Below are 15911 nucleotides of genomic sequence, written 5' to 3'. Positions count from 1 at the left end.
TATAGGGCCATATGATATTGACATAAAATGTGATGTTTTATAAATCTGACAGATATAACAATAACAATACGAGGAGCAATAAATTATTATTAAAATAGTGCTCTGACTGGATGGAAGACTTTCTTTCGGATGTATAAACAAAAATCTAAGTAACTTCACCTTTGAGCAAATAGGAAAATACAAAATTACAAATTCTCTATTGTGCAAAATAAGAGAAATGAAATACAAACAGCTGCTTACATCAGAACTGAGAGCACATTTTTGTGCACTGAAAGGCTGAGAAATTACCTCAACAGCTTTTTCTAAGCCACAAACCAAATAAATATGTACATATTTTTATATACACACTTTAAAATATGCTTCTTCAAGGATTTTTTAGTTAAGAAAATAGTTCTATATAAAACAATGAACACTCAAAGAACCCTTTGCATGATTAAAGGGTTCTTTGCATCACTAAGATAAGATTGATAGAGAGTGTGTTTTCTATGGTTCTTAGTAGAACCTTCTTGAAAAGGGTTCTATATAGCAAAAAGGATTCTTCTTTTGTTACAGATTTGACATCGTAACAATAGAAGAACCCTTTTTGGTACTCCATAGAATGTGAAGAACCTGGTTCTTTATAGAACCTACCGTATCTTTACTTAACACTTAGAGAAACATGATTTTAAGTGTGAAAACATGCAAGAATGAAGGTTTTTGTTTATTTATTTTGTTATTATTGTTTAGGTATTAAATATGTTTGTTGTGACAGTAGAAATTCCTGCCTCACACACAGTACTGTGTGAGAACAATCATAATGTTTGACACGTTTTTTACAAGCATGTAGTTCAGGGTGGAGAAATGTTTGAGTGTTAAGTATCTTGTAAATGGTTGTTCAGCCTAATGGTTAAGTCCCAGTGCAGAGGGTCAATCATATCTGCTGCATTTTTGATATCATTTGATTTGCTCTGTCATGTAAACCGATCTAATGATGCATTTATCATGGAAACTTACAACCCCAATTCCAGTGAAGTTGGGACGTTGTGTAAAACATAAATAAAAACAGAATACGATGATTTGCAAATCCTTTTCAACCTATATTCATTTGAGTACACTACAAAGACAAGATATTTAATGTTCAAACAGATAAACTTTCCAGACAGATAAACGTTCCAAAGAAGTTGGGAAGTTTACAACTTCATTGGAATTGGGGTTGTATATCGAGATAACTTATATAGGCCGGTATTATAAATATTATTTCATTGTACAGCCCTATTAGTTACAATCAGCTATAACATTACCAAACCAGAGCAACTGAATCGCCACCTTCATATGGATGCATTTACGCAGTTTATACTCCCAGTGTTTTGTTATTGTTGATGATTCTGTTTCCCAATGCAAGAAAGCAGGGATGAACTCTTTGCTTCTTTCTAGACCTCTTTTTAATCAGACCTCCAGTGAGAAAAGCAGATTCCTTTCCTGTTCAGTCTGCTAATATTCCTCCTTTCAGTCATACTTGACTGTCCCAGCATGCTTGGCTGAAGTGCTTTGGTATGTTTGAGACCAGCCCAGCCTACAGTGCTCCTAACCAAAGAAAAGAACAGTTTTGTGCTGGAGGTGGTTCAGTTCAGGTCAGTCCAAGCCGGCCATCCCACTGGACGGGGAAGCAGTGAGTCAGGGCGAGGAAGGAACAGCCCTGGAGACAGACAGAAAGAGAACACGTCTGAAAGGCTGTTTATTTGGAACAACGAGGGTGTGTGAGGAAGCAGGGCTCCTGCGTTTCTGGCATGTTCTCGCTCAGACTCCTGTAAACAGAAGCTTTGAAGGACAGAATTTAAAGCGATAGTTCAGGTATGGAGCTATAAGTCTGATGGAGCAAGTAATGGAAGCTTATACCCCACCAATAGAAACTGTGCAAGCCGTGTTGCATCATTAAAGTTAGACCCCCTTGTTAAAGAACTCCTCTTAGGTAATTATTACATCAGCTGACATTTGTAACAAACATTACCGTATCACAAAATGCAGGATTTCTCTGTACATTTTGACAAAACGTGTGATTTGTGAGGTGCTACACACTTAAAAAAGACGGTTCTTCAAGGGTTCTTTAGTAAAGAAAATGGTTCCATAGAACTGTGAACACTCAAACAACCCTTTGCGTGATTAAAGGGTTATTTGCATTGTGCATATCACTGGTGTCGGAAGAAAACCTCGTATCTCCATTTTTGTTGTTTTTCAGTTTTTGACATAATCCAAAAATACCCGTTGCCCTTTACATTGGGTGTAAATTTCATGATGAATGGACTAAGAGAAACAGCCCAAAATGACTTGGAAATAAATCTGGTTCCATTGACGTACATTAAAGTAATGCATGTTTTTTTTCTCTTCTGTAAAGTTACCATTTTGAGATATGAGGTGACAGCGATATGTTGTTTTGGATGCTGGTATGCTGATTTAAATGCTAAGTGCTTTTTTGTGGCAGGGATAGAAGATGGCTAATGTGATCAAGTGTGTGACTGATGTATCAGTTGGCTGCTATTAGCAGCCCTTGGTATTATTGCCATTGGCTGATGATATTACTGATAATTGGCCTTTTCTGGTGTCGCGGCACAGCCAGGATTAAAACATGCAGAGCGGTCATATCAGTGACCAGACCTAAAACTAATGGAGTATTAAAATTGAAACATTTTTTATCTGAAATATAAATATAAAGTTATATTGGTCAGTGTTATTGTTTTTCTGGATTGTATTATTATATCAAATTGCATGCGCTCTTAAAGTGAATTAATTATAAAAGGTTACGTCTTAGCCTTCTAAAACCAAGCACCATCCTTCGTTGAGTGTCAGAACCCACATAATCAAGTCTGTTAGAAACTACTGAACGTCTCCATGTAGTTTGAGGTGAGCGCGTGATGATTTAGGCATGCAGTAGCACCGTGCTGATTGTTGTTTGTATTAGCTTCCATCACTTGCCAGCTACATTAGCTAACTAAAGAAGCAAACTTCAGACACCAAACATGTTTCGGCTGATCAACTTCATTTAATATAAGGGGGAAACTGTAATTTTTTGTTTGAGCCTCAACTTTAAACTTCTGCTCAATATGCAGTGATGTGGAAGCGATAAGCCTAAATGTTTATTTGCAGCCCTATCTCATCTCTGAGCTGAAAAGGTGGTCCAGAATTTCATTCTGAAAGTTCAAATTCATCTTTATTTTTTTTTGGAGGTGGCTGGGTGCAGAGTGGCTGGGTGAGACGTGTCTAAATCCTTTAAAAGCTTTCATGGTTAGACAGTTTAGATTCTAATGCCTGACTGCTTTAGAAGAATTAGCTTTTTCTTGAGGTCAGCAAATCATTTTCGAGCGCAGGCGTGTGTAAAAGGCTTTTATAGTTTTACAAAGCAGTTCATTTGAAACATCTGACATAGAGAGGATGTACTTGAAATGATTTTACATTAGCAGACAATGAGCATGGTCACACACCGACACATTTAGGAACATTTTAATTTTCATGCTGATTGATTTAAGAGTATGCATGTAAAGTAGAAGCTTTGACACAGTATACATTCACCATCTACCTTATTAGAAACGCCTCCTTGTATTTCCACTCACTGGACACTGTATTGGAAACACCTACCTTCTACTTCCACTCACTGTCCACTGTGTTAGAAACACCTACCTTGCGCTTCCACTCACTGGCCACTTTATTGGAAACACTCACCCTCTACTTCTGCTCACTGGCCACTTTATTGGAAACCATAACCTTCTACTTCAACACACCTGGCAAAATATTAGAAACACATACCTTGTGCTTCCATTCACTGGCCACTTTGTTAGAAACACCTACCTTGTTCTTCCAATCACTGGGCACTTTATTGGAAATACAAACCTTCTACTTCCACTCACTGGCCACTATATTGGAAACACCCACCTTCTACTTTCACCCACTGGCCACTTAATTGGAAACATCCACCTTCTACTTCTCCCCCCTGGCCACTTAATTGGAAACACTCAACTTCTACTTCCACCCACTGGCCACTTAATTGGAAACACCCACCTTCTACTTCCACTCACTGGCCACTATATTGGAAACACACACCTTCTACTTCCACTCACTGGCCACTTTATTAGAAACACCTACTTTACTCCATTCCACAAATTTGCACTTTTAAAAAGCAAAATAATGCAAAAGGAGAATAATAGAGCCCAAAAAACTTCACTTACTATGCTGATAAGGTGCTGGATAGACTAAGAAGTTCTGGTGTAGTTACTCAGTACTGGATATTTTTTTGTGAGCTGAGACTTTATTCCTTGTGTTTTTACTTCTACTTGTGTTATTTCAGGCAGGCCTGCATTGGTTTTTGTTGCACTGTTTTTAGGGTTAGTGCTTTGACCACTTGTCACACAGCCTGGATTAACAAACTGGTTTAAAAAGAATGAAAAAAAAAGATTGTTAAGCAGTGACCATGTTTTGTGTCCCACTTTCAGGAGCCAGGCCAAAGTTCACCAAGAGGAACAGCATGGACAGTGTTGACCTTTGGAAGTACAGTTCTGAAAAGGTAGCGTTTTTTAAAAAAGGCTATTTCAGGCTTCTCAAGCTCAGACAGACAGACAGACAGACAGACAGACAGACAATCACCACCTTTAAATGACAAAGCTAAAGTAATGAGAGATTTGAATTCATAGTTTTTTGTGATGTCACCAAGACGAACATATTTACATATATTCTCGTATTCAGCATAGGACAGCCAATCAGAACAGAGCTCATTTACATATATGACTCTTAAAGGCAGAATAACAAAAACCTGTTTACTTAAAGGCTGGACATTGAGGCAGTTTCTCAGACTAATATTAGGCCTAAGCCTAGACTATAATGGATTTTCAGCGATGAATCACATTTCTTATTCACATTTAGTCAAAGAGTAGACCGTTTTCCATGTATGTGAAATTGGAAGTCCTGTGAACCCAAACTGAGCTCTTTTTATGCCAATGCAGAATGGAGATGGACAGGAAGTGGACGGGATGTCCAGAAGGTCTAAAAGTCAGATGTCTCAGTCCAGCCGGAGGAAGGGCTATTCAGACAGCCAGTCATCAGACGACAGACAGTGGCTGGACTCGCCTGTGGACACGGATGACATCACTGTGCAAGTGCCACCTCCGGTAAGCACTGTAAAGCAAAGCAGGCAAATCACTGATTTATTTCTTAATTCAGAACTAACATTCACTGAGTTCTATGTACGTAACATTTTGATGGATTTATACTTTTCTGAGTGTTTATTTTACTTCTATTCCATTAGTGAGGAATATCCTCTATATACTTACATTTAAGTTACATCTAAATCATTTCATTTACTAATTGTTTTTGTCCCATCACCTTGAAAATTAGGAAGAGATTTCAGGCACAGCTTTAGAACATCTTGCATCATATTTGACAAGCAGGCATTTTTTTCTTACCTTGGATAATTTTAAATCTAAAAATGTTAGTTTTTCCTTTGGTGTTCCGCAAAGTTCCATATAAGGGCCACTGCTTTTCCCACTGTAAGAGAGAAATTTCTTTGATGGTTTGCAGATTTCCATTTTGTAGATAGATAGACTCCCTCCCCGTTATTCGTCTTTGTCTTTTTAGTCTAATCTAGGGTTCCAGATCCTTTCAAATATATCCGTTTTGCCCTTTTAAGTACACCTTAACCTTTGCAGATACAAAACATTTGTCATTTCTTTTAGTTTTCTGCAACCGCCATGTCAGGTTTAATAACCTGTGTTTTTTTATTCATCAGCCACAGATAGCTCTAAATGGGTCTGGTATATTTTATCAGTTTGAGCAAATGCAAATGCGGTTTGATAGATTTTGCAGCAAGGAGCTTTTGGCATTGCAGCTCAATAGGATTTGTTGTCAAAATTGTATGTTTTCCCAGGAAAAACTAGCACAGATCTCAGCATGTGCTGAATAAATGAAATCTATCCGTCACCATTATTCACAAAACACCATTACTTACCACCACATTACTTTCACACAGACACAAAGGCTGCTGATGACTGTAACAGGCTTAAAGGCAGGGCATTAAAACACTCTCTTTTTGCTGATGGGGGTAATGTATGCTGAAGGGCTTTGTCTCGCTTAAGCCTTTAATTGAATCTTACAGCTTCTTCCAAGTATAAAAGTGTTCCACCGAAAGGCATTACCTGAGTGTGAGTACTGTTCATGCGGCCAGAGAGTGCAATCAATATCCAGGGAGGCGGAGAGAGTCTGGAGGATGTGATGCCGCTGGCTAATGGTCCTGAAAGGATCATGTAAGACTGAGAAGTGATATCCCTTTTGGCTTGAAGTTTATTGTCATCTGCACTACAAGGTACCACACACAATAAAATCATTGTAGGATGATAATAGATGAAAATAGATTAGAATGATGCTACTTCTGACCGAAACACGGACATTTGAAGTGTGTAAGGCATTCAGGTGACAGTCTTCAGACTTTTATGCTGCTGTTTTTCAGTGAATCATATCGCAAGTACTTTAAATCAAGCCTGTGATATTAATGTTGGAGTTTTTTGGTATGTTTGCTATCTTTTATCCTGTTGTCTAGCTGACCAGCCTAGTTCTAGTTATGAAAATAAGTTTCAAGCCCCTCAGTTTAAACAGAAACAGGTTCTTACTTCATCAGTTCACTCTGTGCGATCAGCATTTGAGTCATTGATTAATCCATTACCAGCAGAAGGGTTTTTCATGCCGTGGCGCAGTAATACAGAGTTCAGTTGCTGTGAGACGGTCATAGCTGTGGTACACAGTCCATTTCATAACTGCTTTGAACACGGCTCAGCCACGTGGATTTTAGCCCCAGAACTTTCTTTTTTATAATTAAAAATGCCGGTTGCCCTTCACTTTGTGTGTAAATTTCATGATGAATGGACCAAGAGAAATGACCCAAAGGTCTGGTTCAGTTGACTTACAATAAAATTAAAGTATGTTTTTTCCTTCTCCTGTAAAGTTACCATTTTGAAGATAAGATGTTTTGTGCTGACAGCGGCAACCTGTATGTATAAATGTGTAGATTCATGGGTCTAATGAATGGACCTCTAATATAATATTGGTGGTCAATAATTTGTCTAGAACGTAATGTGAAATCTGGACTTCACTGGCATTAACCCCTAGAATTCAAACGCATGCTATAATAGATTTCTCTTCTTTGTAACTTCTGCACAGGCCATATTTTTTATTATTCCACCAACTTTAATAAATAAAGAATGTGTTTTCACTTAGAAAATCAGCACAACGTGGAATTTGACCAGGGGTGTGCAATGCAGCCACTGCTGCTCTTGCTGGATGTTGTTGATAAAAATTGGAAGCGGTGTTGTGTGATTTTTACACTTCTTTGTTCAAAATAGTGTTATTATTAAAATAATAAATACATTCTGATGAAACATATTTTGTCCAATCCCAGAGATGTAAGAAAATGCATTGTTTTTTAAGTGGGGAAAATCTTTAGGATCAAATTTGTGCAAATAAGACAAATGAAATTAATCACAATTAACTGCACACAAGTACAATACAATAAACTGAGTGAACCAATAGAAATGCTCCTCACATTAATCCTTGTGTGGTGTTGATGTGTTTGCTACTCAGTGGTCTGGTGGACCCACAACATTATTGATTTTTTTAAATCAATACAGCCATAACAATTTATGTAAAAAAAAAAACATGTTTAAAATATCACAAGTGTTCAGCTTAGAGCTTTAGCAGCTGTAGCCAGTCAGCAGCCTGTCCATTTTGTCCACACACACACACACACACACACACACACTAATAGCAGGTCATGTAGGAGGAGAACAGAGTGAAGGACACACTTTTACACTCAACCTTTACAAGTTCACCCAACACCACATGTGTAATATAAATGTGTAGGGGGTGAACAGTGTGAAGACACTGAAAATGGGTTATTTTAAACGTTCTTCACAGAAAATGAGCAAAGGAATCTGCGATTGAATTAATAATAATAATAAATCACATCGTTTTTTCTTTTAGTAAACATAGAAAATGGCTCCCACAGACCTCAACAACATACAAGTGTTCGTGAGGTCCAGTCAGTGTTACATTTTTCCTCCTCGTTTTGAAGATGTGAGGTTTTGTCGCATCACTGATGGATTACATTTGCTAAGTGTAGCAAGGTGACTTCTGAGAGTCTTCTTGTTGCTGTACGCCGGACACTAATAATAATGAGAATATAAAAATATCAGTTCTCATTTTTTTTCATGGTTCTTCACCTGAATCTCCCCGAAGGTTCCACTGGCCTCGTTCTGGTGATGAAGGTGTGAGCTGATGATATAGTCTATAGAGGAGGTTATTTTTAGAGCGGCTGAGAGAACAGAGCAGCAGAAGGCCCTTTAATTTGTGACCTTTGACCTGACACACACACACGCACACACACACACACACACACACACACACACACACACACACACACACACACACACACACACACACACAGTGACTGCTCCTTGGGGTGGAACATAGTGTGTGTGTGTGTATGCATAGACCGAACGACTGTAAGATTGGGGTCGAGGTTTCTATAGCAACTGTGATGTAATGCAGACAAGCACCGCCCATTCTCTCTCCCTCTCTGTCTTTCTCTCTCTCTCTCTCTCTCTCTCTCTCTCTCTCTCTCTCTCCCTCTCTGTCTTTCTCTCTCTCTCTCTCTCTCTCTCTCTTTTTCTCTCTCTCTCTCTCTCTCTCGCTCACCCAGCACATAATTGAATAATTAAGCCCAATGCATTGGCAGTTTGAGAGCAAAGCACAGTGAGTGCAGTTAGAGAGAGAGAGAGAGAGAGAGAGAGAGAGATACATAGGCAAAGTGAGAGAAGAGAAAAGATAGAGCTATAGACAGATATGGAGTGACGAGAGAAAGAGGGAGAGAGAGAAAGATAAACGAAGACGGTGGAAGAAAGAGGTAAGAAAGAGAAAGGGGAGAGAGAGCAGAAGAGAAAAGGACAGAGAAAGAGACAAAGAGAGAGACTGCAAGAGAGAGATAGAGTCCTAGACTATATATAGCAAAGAGCAAATACACTTTTCATTGAGAAGAAAAACCCCATTAACACAACACTGGCGCAGACAGATTATTTGGCCGCTGTGGTGAGTAACGAACATTTGAAGGGAAAAGTTTGTGTCTTAAGTGGTTTGCAGTTGTTTCTAGGCAAACTTTGAAGCTTTCGTCATTTTATTTATTTCATGGATTATGTTCATACGGGAATGCAGACAGCGTTGTTATATGCAGGGGAGGTGATGGATGGTGATTAGTGATGGAACCCTGAACCCCCCCCCCCCCTCTCTCTCACTCTCTCTATCACTCTCTCTCTCTCTGTCACAATGTGACCTTGATCAGAAACCCCCCTCTGTGTAATGAGTTGTTTTCCCACAGTGGCACAAAGATGGCCTGCAGGAGAGCGAGAGATAGACAGGGATAGAGAGAGAGAGAGAGAGAGAACAGAAGAGTGAAGGGCAGAAGGAGAGGTGGTTTGGTCAGTAGCTTCACTGGTCGTCTGCGATCACCTGAATACAAGCAGACTAAGTATTGCTTATTATTATTACTATTATTGTTTATTCTGTGTTTTTTCATGCTGCTGTTTACATGAATCTCTACTACTGTTTATTAAGACTTTAATTATTACTAGTATTCAGTAACTGTTATTAGTTATTTTGTAACTACTGTAAAACTAATATGCAGTGTGTGTCGCTGTCATTGTTTTCCATTATTTCAAAATTTCATTCATTTTAAAATGTGAGCTGCCAAAATTAGTTCAAATAAGACCTCATTATATTAACATACATTAGCAGATATGGAATATGTAATGTTTCTCTACATGGTTTTATGACAGCGATGATGAGTGAGGGATTGAAGTGTGGACCCTCAAATTTACGCTTAAGAGTTCAAGTGTTTAGCAAAAGCTGCTGTTTGTCAGAGTTTGCTTTGTTATGAAGTGATTTGACTGCATCAGTGGGATAAACTTTCTCTCACAGGTAAAAATGATGGTTCTTCAAAGGTTCTTTCGTGAGCATAATAGTTCTGTATAGAACTTTGAACATTCAAAAAACTCCTTTGGTGTGATTAAATGGTTCTTTGCATGGCAAAAGGATTCTTCAGATTGATGGAGAATGTGCTGTAGATTTTTTTTTTCTGTATATTGCTCAAAAAAGGGTTTCCCTATTCTTACAAGCCCAAGAACCTTTTTTTGGTACTATGTAGTACCCTTTTTGCTAAGAGTGTAGGTGTGAGAAGCCTCGTGCAGAAGTGTTCTCGTGTCAAGTCATTAGTGACGTTTGAGTTTTCATGATGAACTGAATCATTCTCTAAAGCATCATAAAAAACCGAATCATCAAGCTCAAAGAGGAGTCAGTTAAAATCAATCAGAATAGTATTCAATGAAATATGTGCTTTGTATCTATATTTGTCTGTATTCCACTCCCATGTAAATATTTGCTGCTGTCATGTGTGTTTATTCTTTGTTTCCTGAAATAATTCTAAATCTTACCAAAAGAAATTGATTCACAGACTTTGTACAACATTTTACAACACAGGAGAGTTTTATGAGCTTAAAATAACACACTGTAGACCCTCTGTTGCTCCATGAGCTCCCTCCCCCAACCTCTTTCTGTAAGGGTCCAGCCTGCACCGCCTGCTGCAAGCAGAAACAACGGCAGCAAGCGGTCCAGCCTGCACTGCCTGCTGCCAGCAGAGAGCGAAGGCAGCAAGCGGTCCAGCCTGCACTGCCTGCTGCCAGCAGAGAGCGAAGGCAGCAAGCGGTCCAGCCTGCACTGCCTGCTGCCAGCAGAGAGCAAAGGCAGCAAGCAGTCCAGTCTGCACTGCCTGCTGCCAGCAGAGGGCGACGGCAGCAAGGTGTACAGCCTGCTGCAACAGCAGCAAGGGCAATAACTTCAGGGAACTCCAATTCCCAGAAGCCCTCAGCCTGATTAGGTACAAATCGACACACATGCGTGCTCCTCTACTTAAGGCTGTGGCAAGCCGTTGCATTTGTCACACCTTTGTAGAGGGGTGACCGGTACGGTACTTAGTGCCGTTAAAGAAAAGAAAAGAGCGCTGAGAAAATAAATTGCCTGAAAACTAAAGAGAGAAGAAAAGAGGGCTACAAAGGATAAGCTGTCCCAAAGATAGATAGATAGATAGATAGATAGATAGATAGATAGATAGATAGATAGATAGATAGATAGATAGATAGATACTTTATTGATCCCGAAGGAACTTTAGCAAAGATACTTAAAGCCAAAAAAAAGGTCCAGGAAATAGAAAAGGTGGAGCAAACAGCTCAAACAAAGTCTACCTTCCCTTCGTTCTCACAGAGGAGGTGTATTTCATTTTTCTCTTTCTTTTATTTCACCTTTCTAGTTTGAGCATGCTGGTTTCAGCGTCTCTTTTGTTTGACATTTGACTGATCAATACAGCGGCGGTTTGAGCCTGGCTGCGGGTCACCTCAATTGCAATGTCCCTTGCACACTCCACTGCCCCAATACATTTATTTAGTCCTCTTTCTCACTGGTTTTCATTTCTGCACTTGGGACCGCCTCCCCGCCGTCCCATAACACTTTCTTTACCTTTTTTGCCGTTTTAGAATTTATTATAATCAATTATAGCTGAATCAGTTATAGGTGTGTATTCCTGTTAAAAAAAGCTGTTGTTGTGTATTCCTGTACTGGGTAACAGATGCATGTTTAGTGAATTTCTAGAATTAATAGTGAATCAAGTTCAAATCATTTAAAATTGAATCTTGTTGAAATTTGAGCCGAATCGTTTCCAGAAGCGTCCTAACAACACTAAATTATGATCAGTCATAATTGTGTTCAATAAGTCTGCGCTTTGTTTCCAAATTTGTCTAAATTCCACTTCTGTGTAAATAGTTGTTGCTGCAACGTTTGTGTATTCAGCGCATTAAAAAAAAAAAAAAGAATCACATGAAAAGAATCAAATTGAACTGAATCGATTCACCTACTTTGTACCGCTGCACTCAGGACCATTTTAGCAGAAACACCCACCACATAGGAGCACTTTTTGGGTGTTCAGTAACAGACTGCAGGTTGTCTGTTGCTGCACAGTTTCTCGGGCCGTCTCTCTCTTTCAAGGATTTTATTATAGTCAGTTATGATAATATTAAGTTAAGCATGTTCGATAGATCCTATGGATATTGTTTATTCTCTACTGGGTCACGAATGTGCACGTCGTTTCCTAAATAATCGTAATTGAAACAGGATTTACGCCCCTGTGCTTATCAATGCACAGATATCGTCGAGCTCCATCAGCCTCACTGGGGGGCACATTATCTGCAGGCTAATTCTGCAGCAACAGCCTGTATTGATTTTTTGGTCACTTGTTTGAGGCTTTGATGTCCTCTATTTCCTATCAGCCCACCCTCTGGCTCTCTGATTGAAAAGGTTGTGCTTTTCATCCGTGTGAGCGCCGGCAATCAATGATGCATCACACCACCACCCCACAGAGAGAGATACGCTGCTTTCAGCTGTGCTTTTGAAACATTTGCTCTACATAACATAAATATGCTTTTTTTCTGCATATTTTAGTGCACAGTTTCGTTTTATTTGCTGAATTTAACAAAATAAAATATATAAAATGTGACAAAACCTTTGCACAGGCCACATTTAGTGTGTCATTTTTTCCCAGTGTGCTAAATTCCATAAATAAACAATAATTGTGCACAAAAATGTCCAGAAGAAAATAAAAACATGAAATTGGACCCCCCAAACTTATGTAATTACATGTGAATAAATTTTGCAATTTAAATGGAACTTAATGCAGAACATCAGGAACAGCTAGAGTCTGCTATTCTTATTGATCGAATAATTAATCATTATGGATTACGGATAAATACAGCTCTGCTATGCTGGTGTGCTTGCTGTGTGGTGACTGAGCTGCTTGTACAGACTGATAAAAACAAAAGTTACGGAATCCTCAGCTTGTGTGTGAATGAGCAGCTGACCACCCAAAGGTCAGTGACAAACTCAGGGTTACTAAGATGCTGATAGAAGCACAAATGCAGGGACTTTAAAGTGATAGTTTGGCCAAAAATCTGATTCCCCCAGTCCCTCACCCCCTTACCCCAAATGTAGTCAGTCAACCAAAACATGCCTGGTTTGTTTCTTTAGCCTTGCATTGGAGTCACAAGACAAATGTAGCTGAAACATCATAGAATAATACTTCAGTCACTGGTGTGCCAGCCTATATTACTTGTTAACTGTCATGGTCATTTTGTGGTCTAAACCACATTGATAAGCCTGTGCTTCCTTAATGTAGACCTGAATGTGCTGTAAGTGGGTTGAGTGAAGCTTCAGAAGATGTTTACAGGAATTACATGTTACATGTTTACAGTTTATTTACAGGAAAGATGTAGGTGACTATTGACTTCTAGCGTTTATTTGCAACAGCAGTCACTGGGCTGATCACTGCATTTGGGGTGAGGAGGTACAGTTTGATGGACACTGAGGCCTCAGTAGACTTTTGAAGCAGCTATTTTTACACCTGCAATTAATACTTCTAGGCCGGGATCACAGTGTCACACTACAAATGGAAAGCCATAATTAGCTTTTGTTATAACTCAGCAACAACTGGCCATACATAACTTGACCCGGCACTAATTGTGAACACAAGCTGATTTACAAACTCACATTATAATGTAAAAAATGACCAAAATATCAATCATAAAACATGAATATCAATCATAAAATGTTTTTAAATGTACATTTATATATTATTTGGAGGTCAGTCAATTGGACAAAATGGATGAAATGAGGTCACATTATGCATTTAATGATGTACTAAAACAGCTGAAAGCTGAAAAGTTGGAATCGATTATAAAATATTTATTACTATTGTTATTATTATTATTATTATTATTATTATTATTATGCTTGAGCTCATTTATATGGTCAAAATAAAAATTGCGGGTCCACATATTGTTCTACATCATTTATACAGTAACTGTTCTTTTACACCATGTGAACATTTTGTGACCAATGGATGAATAGATTAAATACCAGTAATGTGTATAAACACATACTCACTCACACACACACACACACGCGCACACACACACACGCGCACACACACACACACACACACACACACACACGCGCGCACACACACACACACACACACACACACACACACACACACACACACACACACACACACACACACGCGCACACACACATACATCACTGTTGTGGGAACAAAACCTTGTATCTCCCTTTTTGTTTAAGTTTTTGACAATTTTAAAAGGCCTGTGGTCTTTAACATTGTCTGTAAATTTGATGATGAATGGACCAAAAGAATGACTTGGGAAGCATTTTGCTTCCATTGTCTTACTTTAAAAGTAAGGTATGTTTTTTCCTTCTCCTGTAAAGTTGCCATTTTGTAGTTACAAGGTTTTGTTCTGATGACAGCAAGGGGTGTGTGTGTGTGTGTGTGTGTGTGTGTGTGTGTGTATAGTAATTTTATAGATCTTAGTGTGTTTGTTTACCCATTTCCAAGCCTCTCCCCGAGGAAGCCCAGTATTGTATGTAGTTAAAAAGCAGCTCCTGGTTTGACCAATCAGTGCTCAGTAAATTGAGCTCATGATGTAATTGATGATATTAACGAGTCTCTGTGGCGGCTGTGAAGGAGTCAAAGAAAAACATGGACCCAAGAAATTCTTGTAACTTTTTATTGTTTTTATGTTTATTTCAATAATGAATACGACTTTATTCTAATGTATATTGTGATAAACTCACTGCTGAGGTACATTGTTTAAAATTTGCTTAGACGCCTAAGACTTTCGCTCAGTACTGTGTATATATATTTAGTTTGGGTTTGGACCTGGGCTCTAATTTGTCTGTTGGCAGCCAGTGCAGCCATTGATCCCTTTTTTTTTATCTCTCCTGTGCTCTGTGCAGAAGCTGGGTCGCGACCCCTCCGATGAAGACTGCTTCTTTGATCTGCTCAGTAAGTTCCAGAGCAGCCGCATGGATGACCAGCGCTGCCACCTTGACGAGGGAGCAAACGGACAGGATGCAGGCGGTTCCTCCAGAGACTCCACCCTCAACGACATGCTCGGTCAGTCAGACCTTCAGCTCTTCCCTGTTTGAGCAGCAAAGTAACTGCTTTCCGATTGTATTATTAGCTCAGAACATCCAGCTCATGGCTTTATTATGGTTTGGATCAGGCAAGGGTTCTGAAACACAGTGACAGTAGTGCATCAGTTTCTGCACAGTTTATCATGTACAGCGCTAGCCTGTTTATCATTAAGACAGTCATATTAATGGATTTTGCCACGTTGAATGGTTTTGAGTTCAGAGGTGAATAAGTTTGCACAAAGTATTGTCGATTTTGGTGAGCTTTGACATGCAAATTCCCATCCTCTACCAGTAGTGCTGCTGTACTGACCTCTGAAGAGGTGAGGCTTCATAGCACAGAAACTGAAGAAAAGCTAATTCACCCAGTGCCACTATCCTTTTACCATTTATTCAAATCTGGCTATATAGAAACATATGAAAGAGAAACTGTATGATATGCAGTCAGCTGGGAGACTGTATTACTACATTGTGGTACTATCTTGGTGTGCAGCACTGTGCTGTGGCAAGTAAATAATTATCTATAGCCAGCTTGCTAACTGCACTAACACAGAGGTTTACCCAGCTCAAACTTCTGTAGAATTAGTTTTTTAGTAGATGCTTATTTCACTTTCAAATTACATTCACCTGCATATCTACTAAATTGGCCATAATTTTCTTTAACTCTAAACCTGGCTCTAACACTAACCCTAACCCAAATCTTAACCTCAACCCAACCCTCACCCTAGTCCTAGCTCTAAGTCTGGTCTAAATCCTAACCCTAACCCCACTACTGTTTAGAATCAACTGCGTTTCAACAGATAGTTTACCAATTTGAG

General features: G+C 39.1%; 1 protein-coding gene across 2 annotated transcripts in view; it reads left to right on the top strand.

The window, feature by feature from the left end:
* gpsm1b (G protein signaling modulator 1b) overlaps positions 1–15911 on the top strand; it is a 59961-nt gene that overhangs the window by 38753 nt on the left and 5297 nt on the right. For both annotated transcript variants that reach the window (XM_017702896.2, XM_017702895.2), the window contains exons 10-12: positions 4461–4531; positions 4968–5132; positions 14917–15076. In XM_017702896.2, coding sequence (XP_017558385.1) covers positions 4461–4531; positions 4968–5132; positions 14917–15076 — 396 coding nt within the window. The remainder of the gene's footprint in view (positions 1–4460; positions 4532–4967; positions 5133–14916; positions 15077–15911) is intronic.

This window comes from Pygocentrus nattereri, chromosome 23 (genome assembly GCF_015220715.1).
Source record: "Pygocentrus nattereri isolate fPygNat1 chromosome 23, fPygNat1.pri, whole genome shotgun sequence".
Lineage (NCBI taxonomy): Eukaryota > Metazoa > Chordata > Actinopteri > Characiformes > Serrasalmidae > Pygocentrus > Pygocentrus nattereri.
This window is presented reverse-complemented; position numbering and strand designations above follow the sequence as displayed.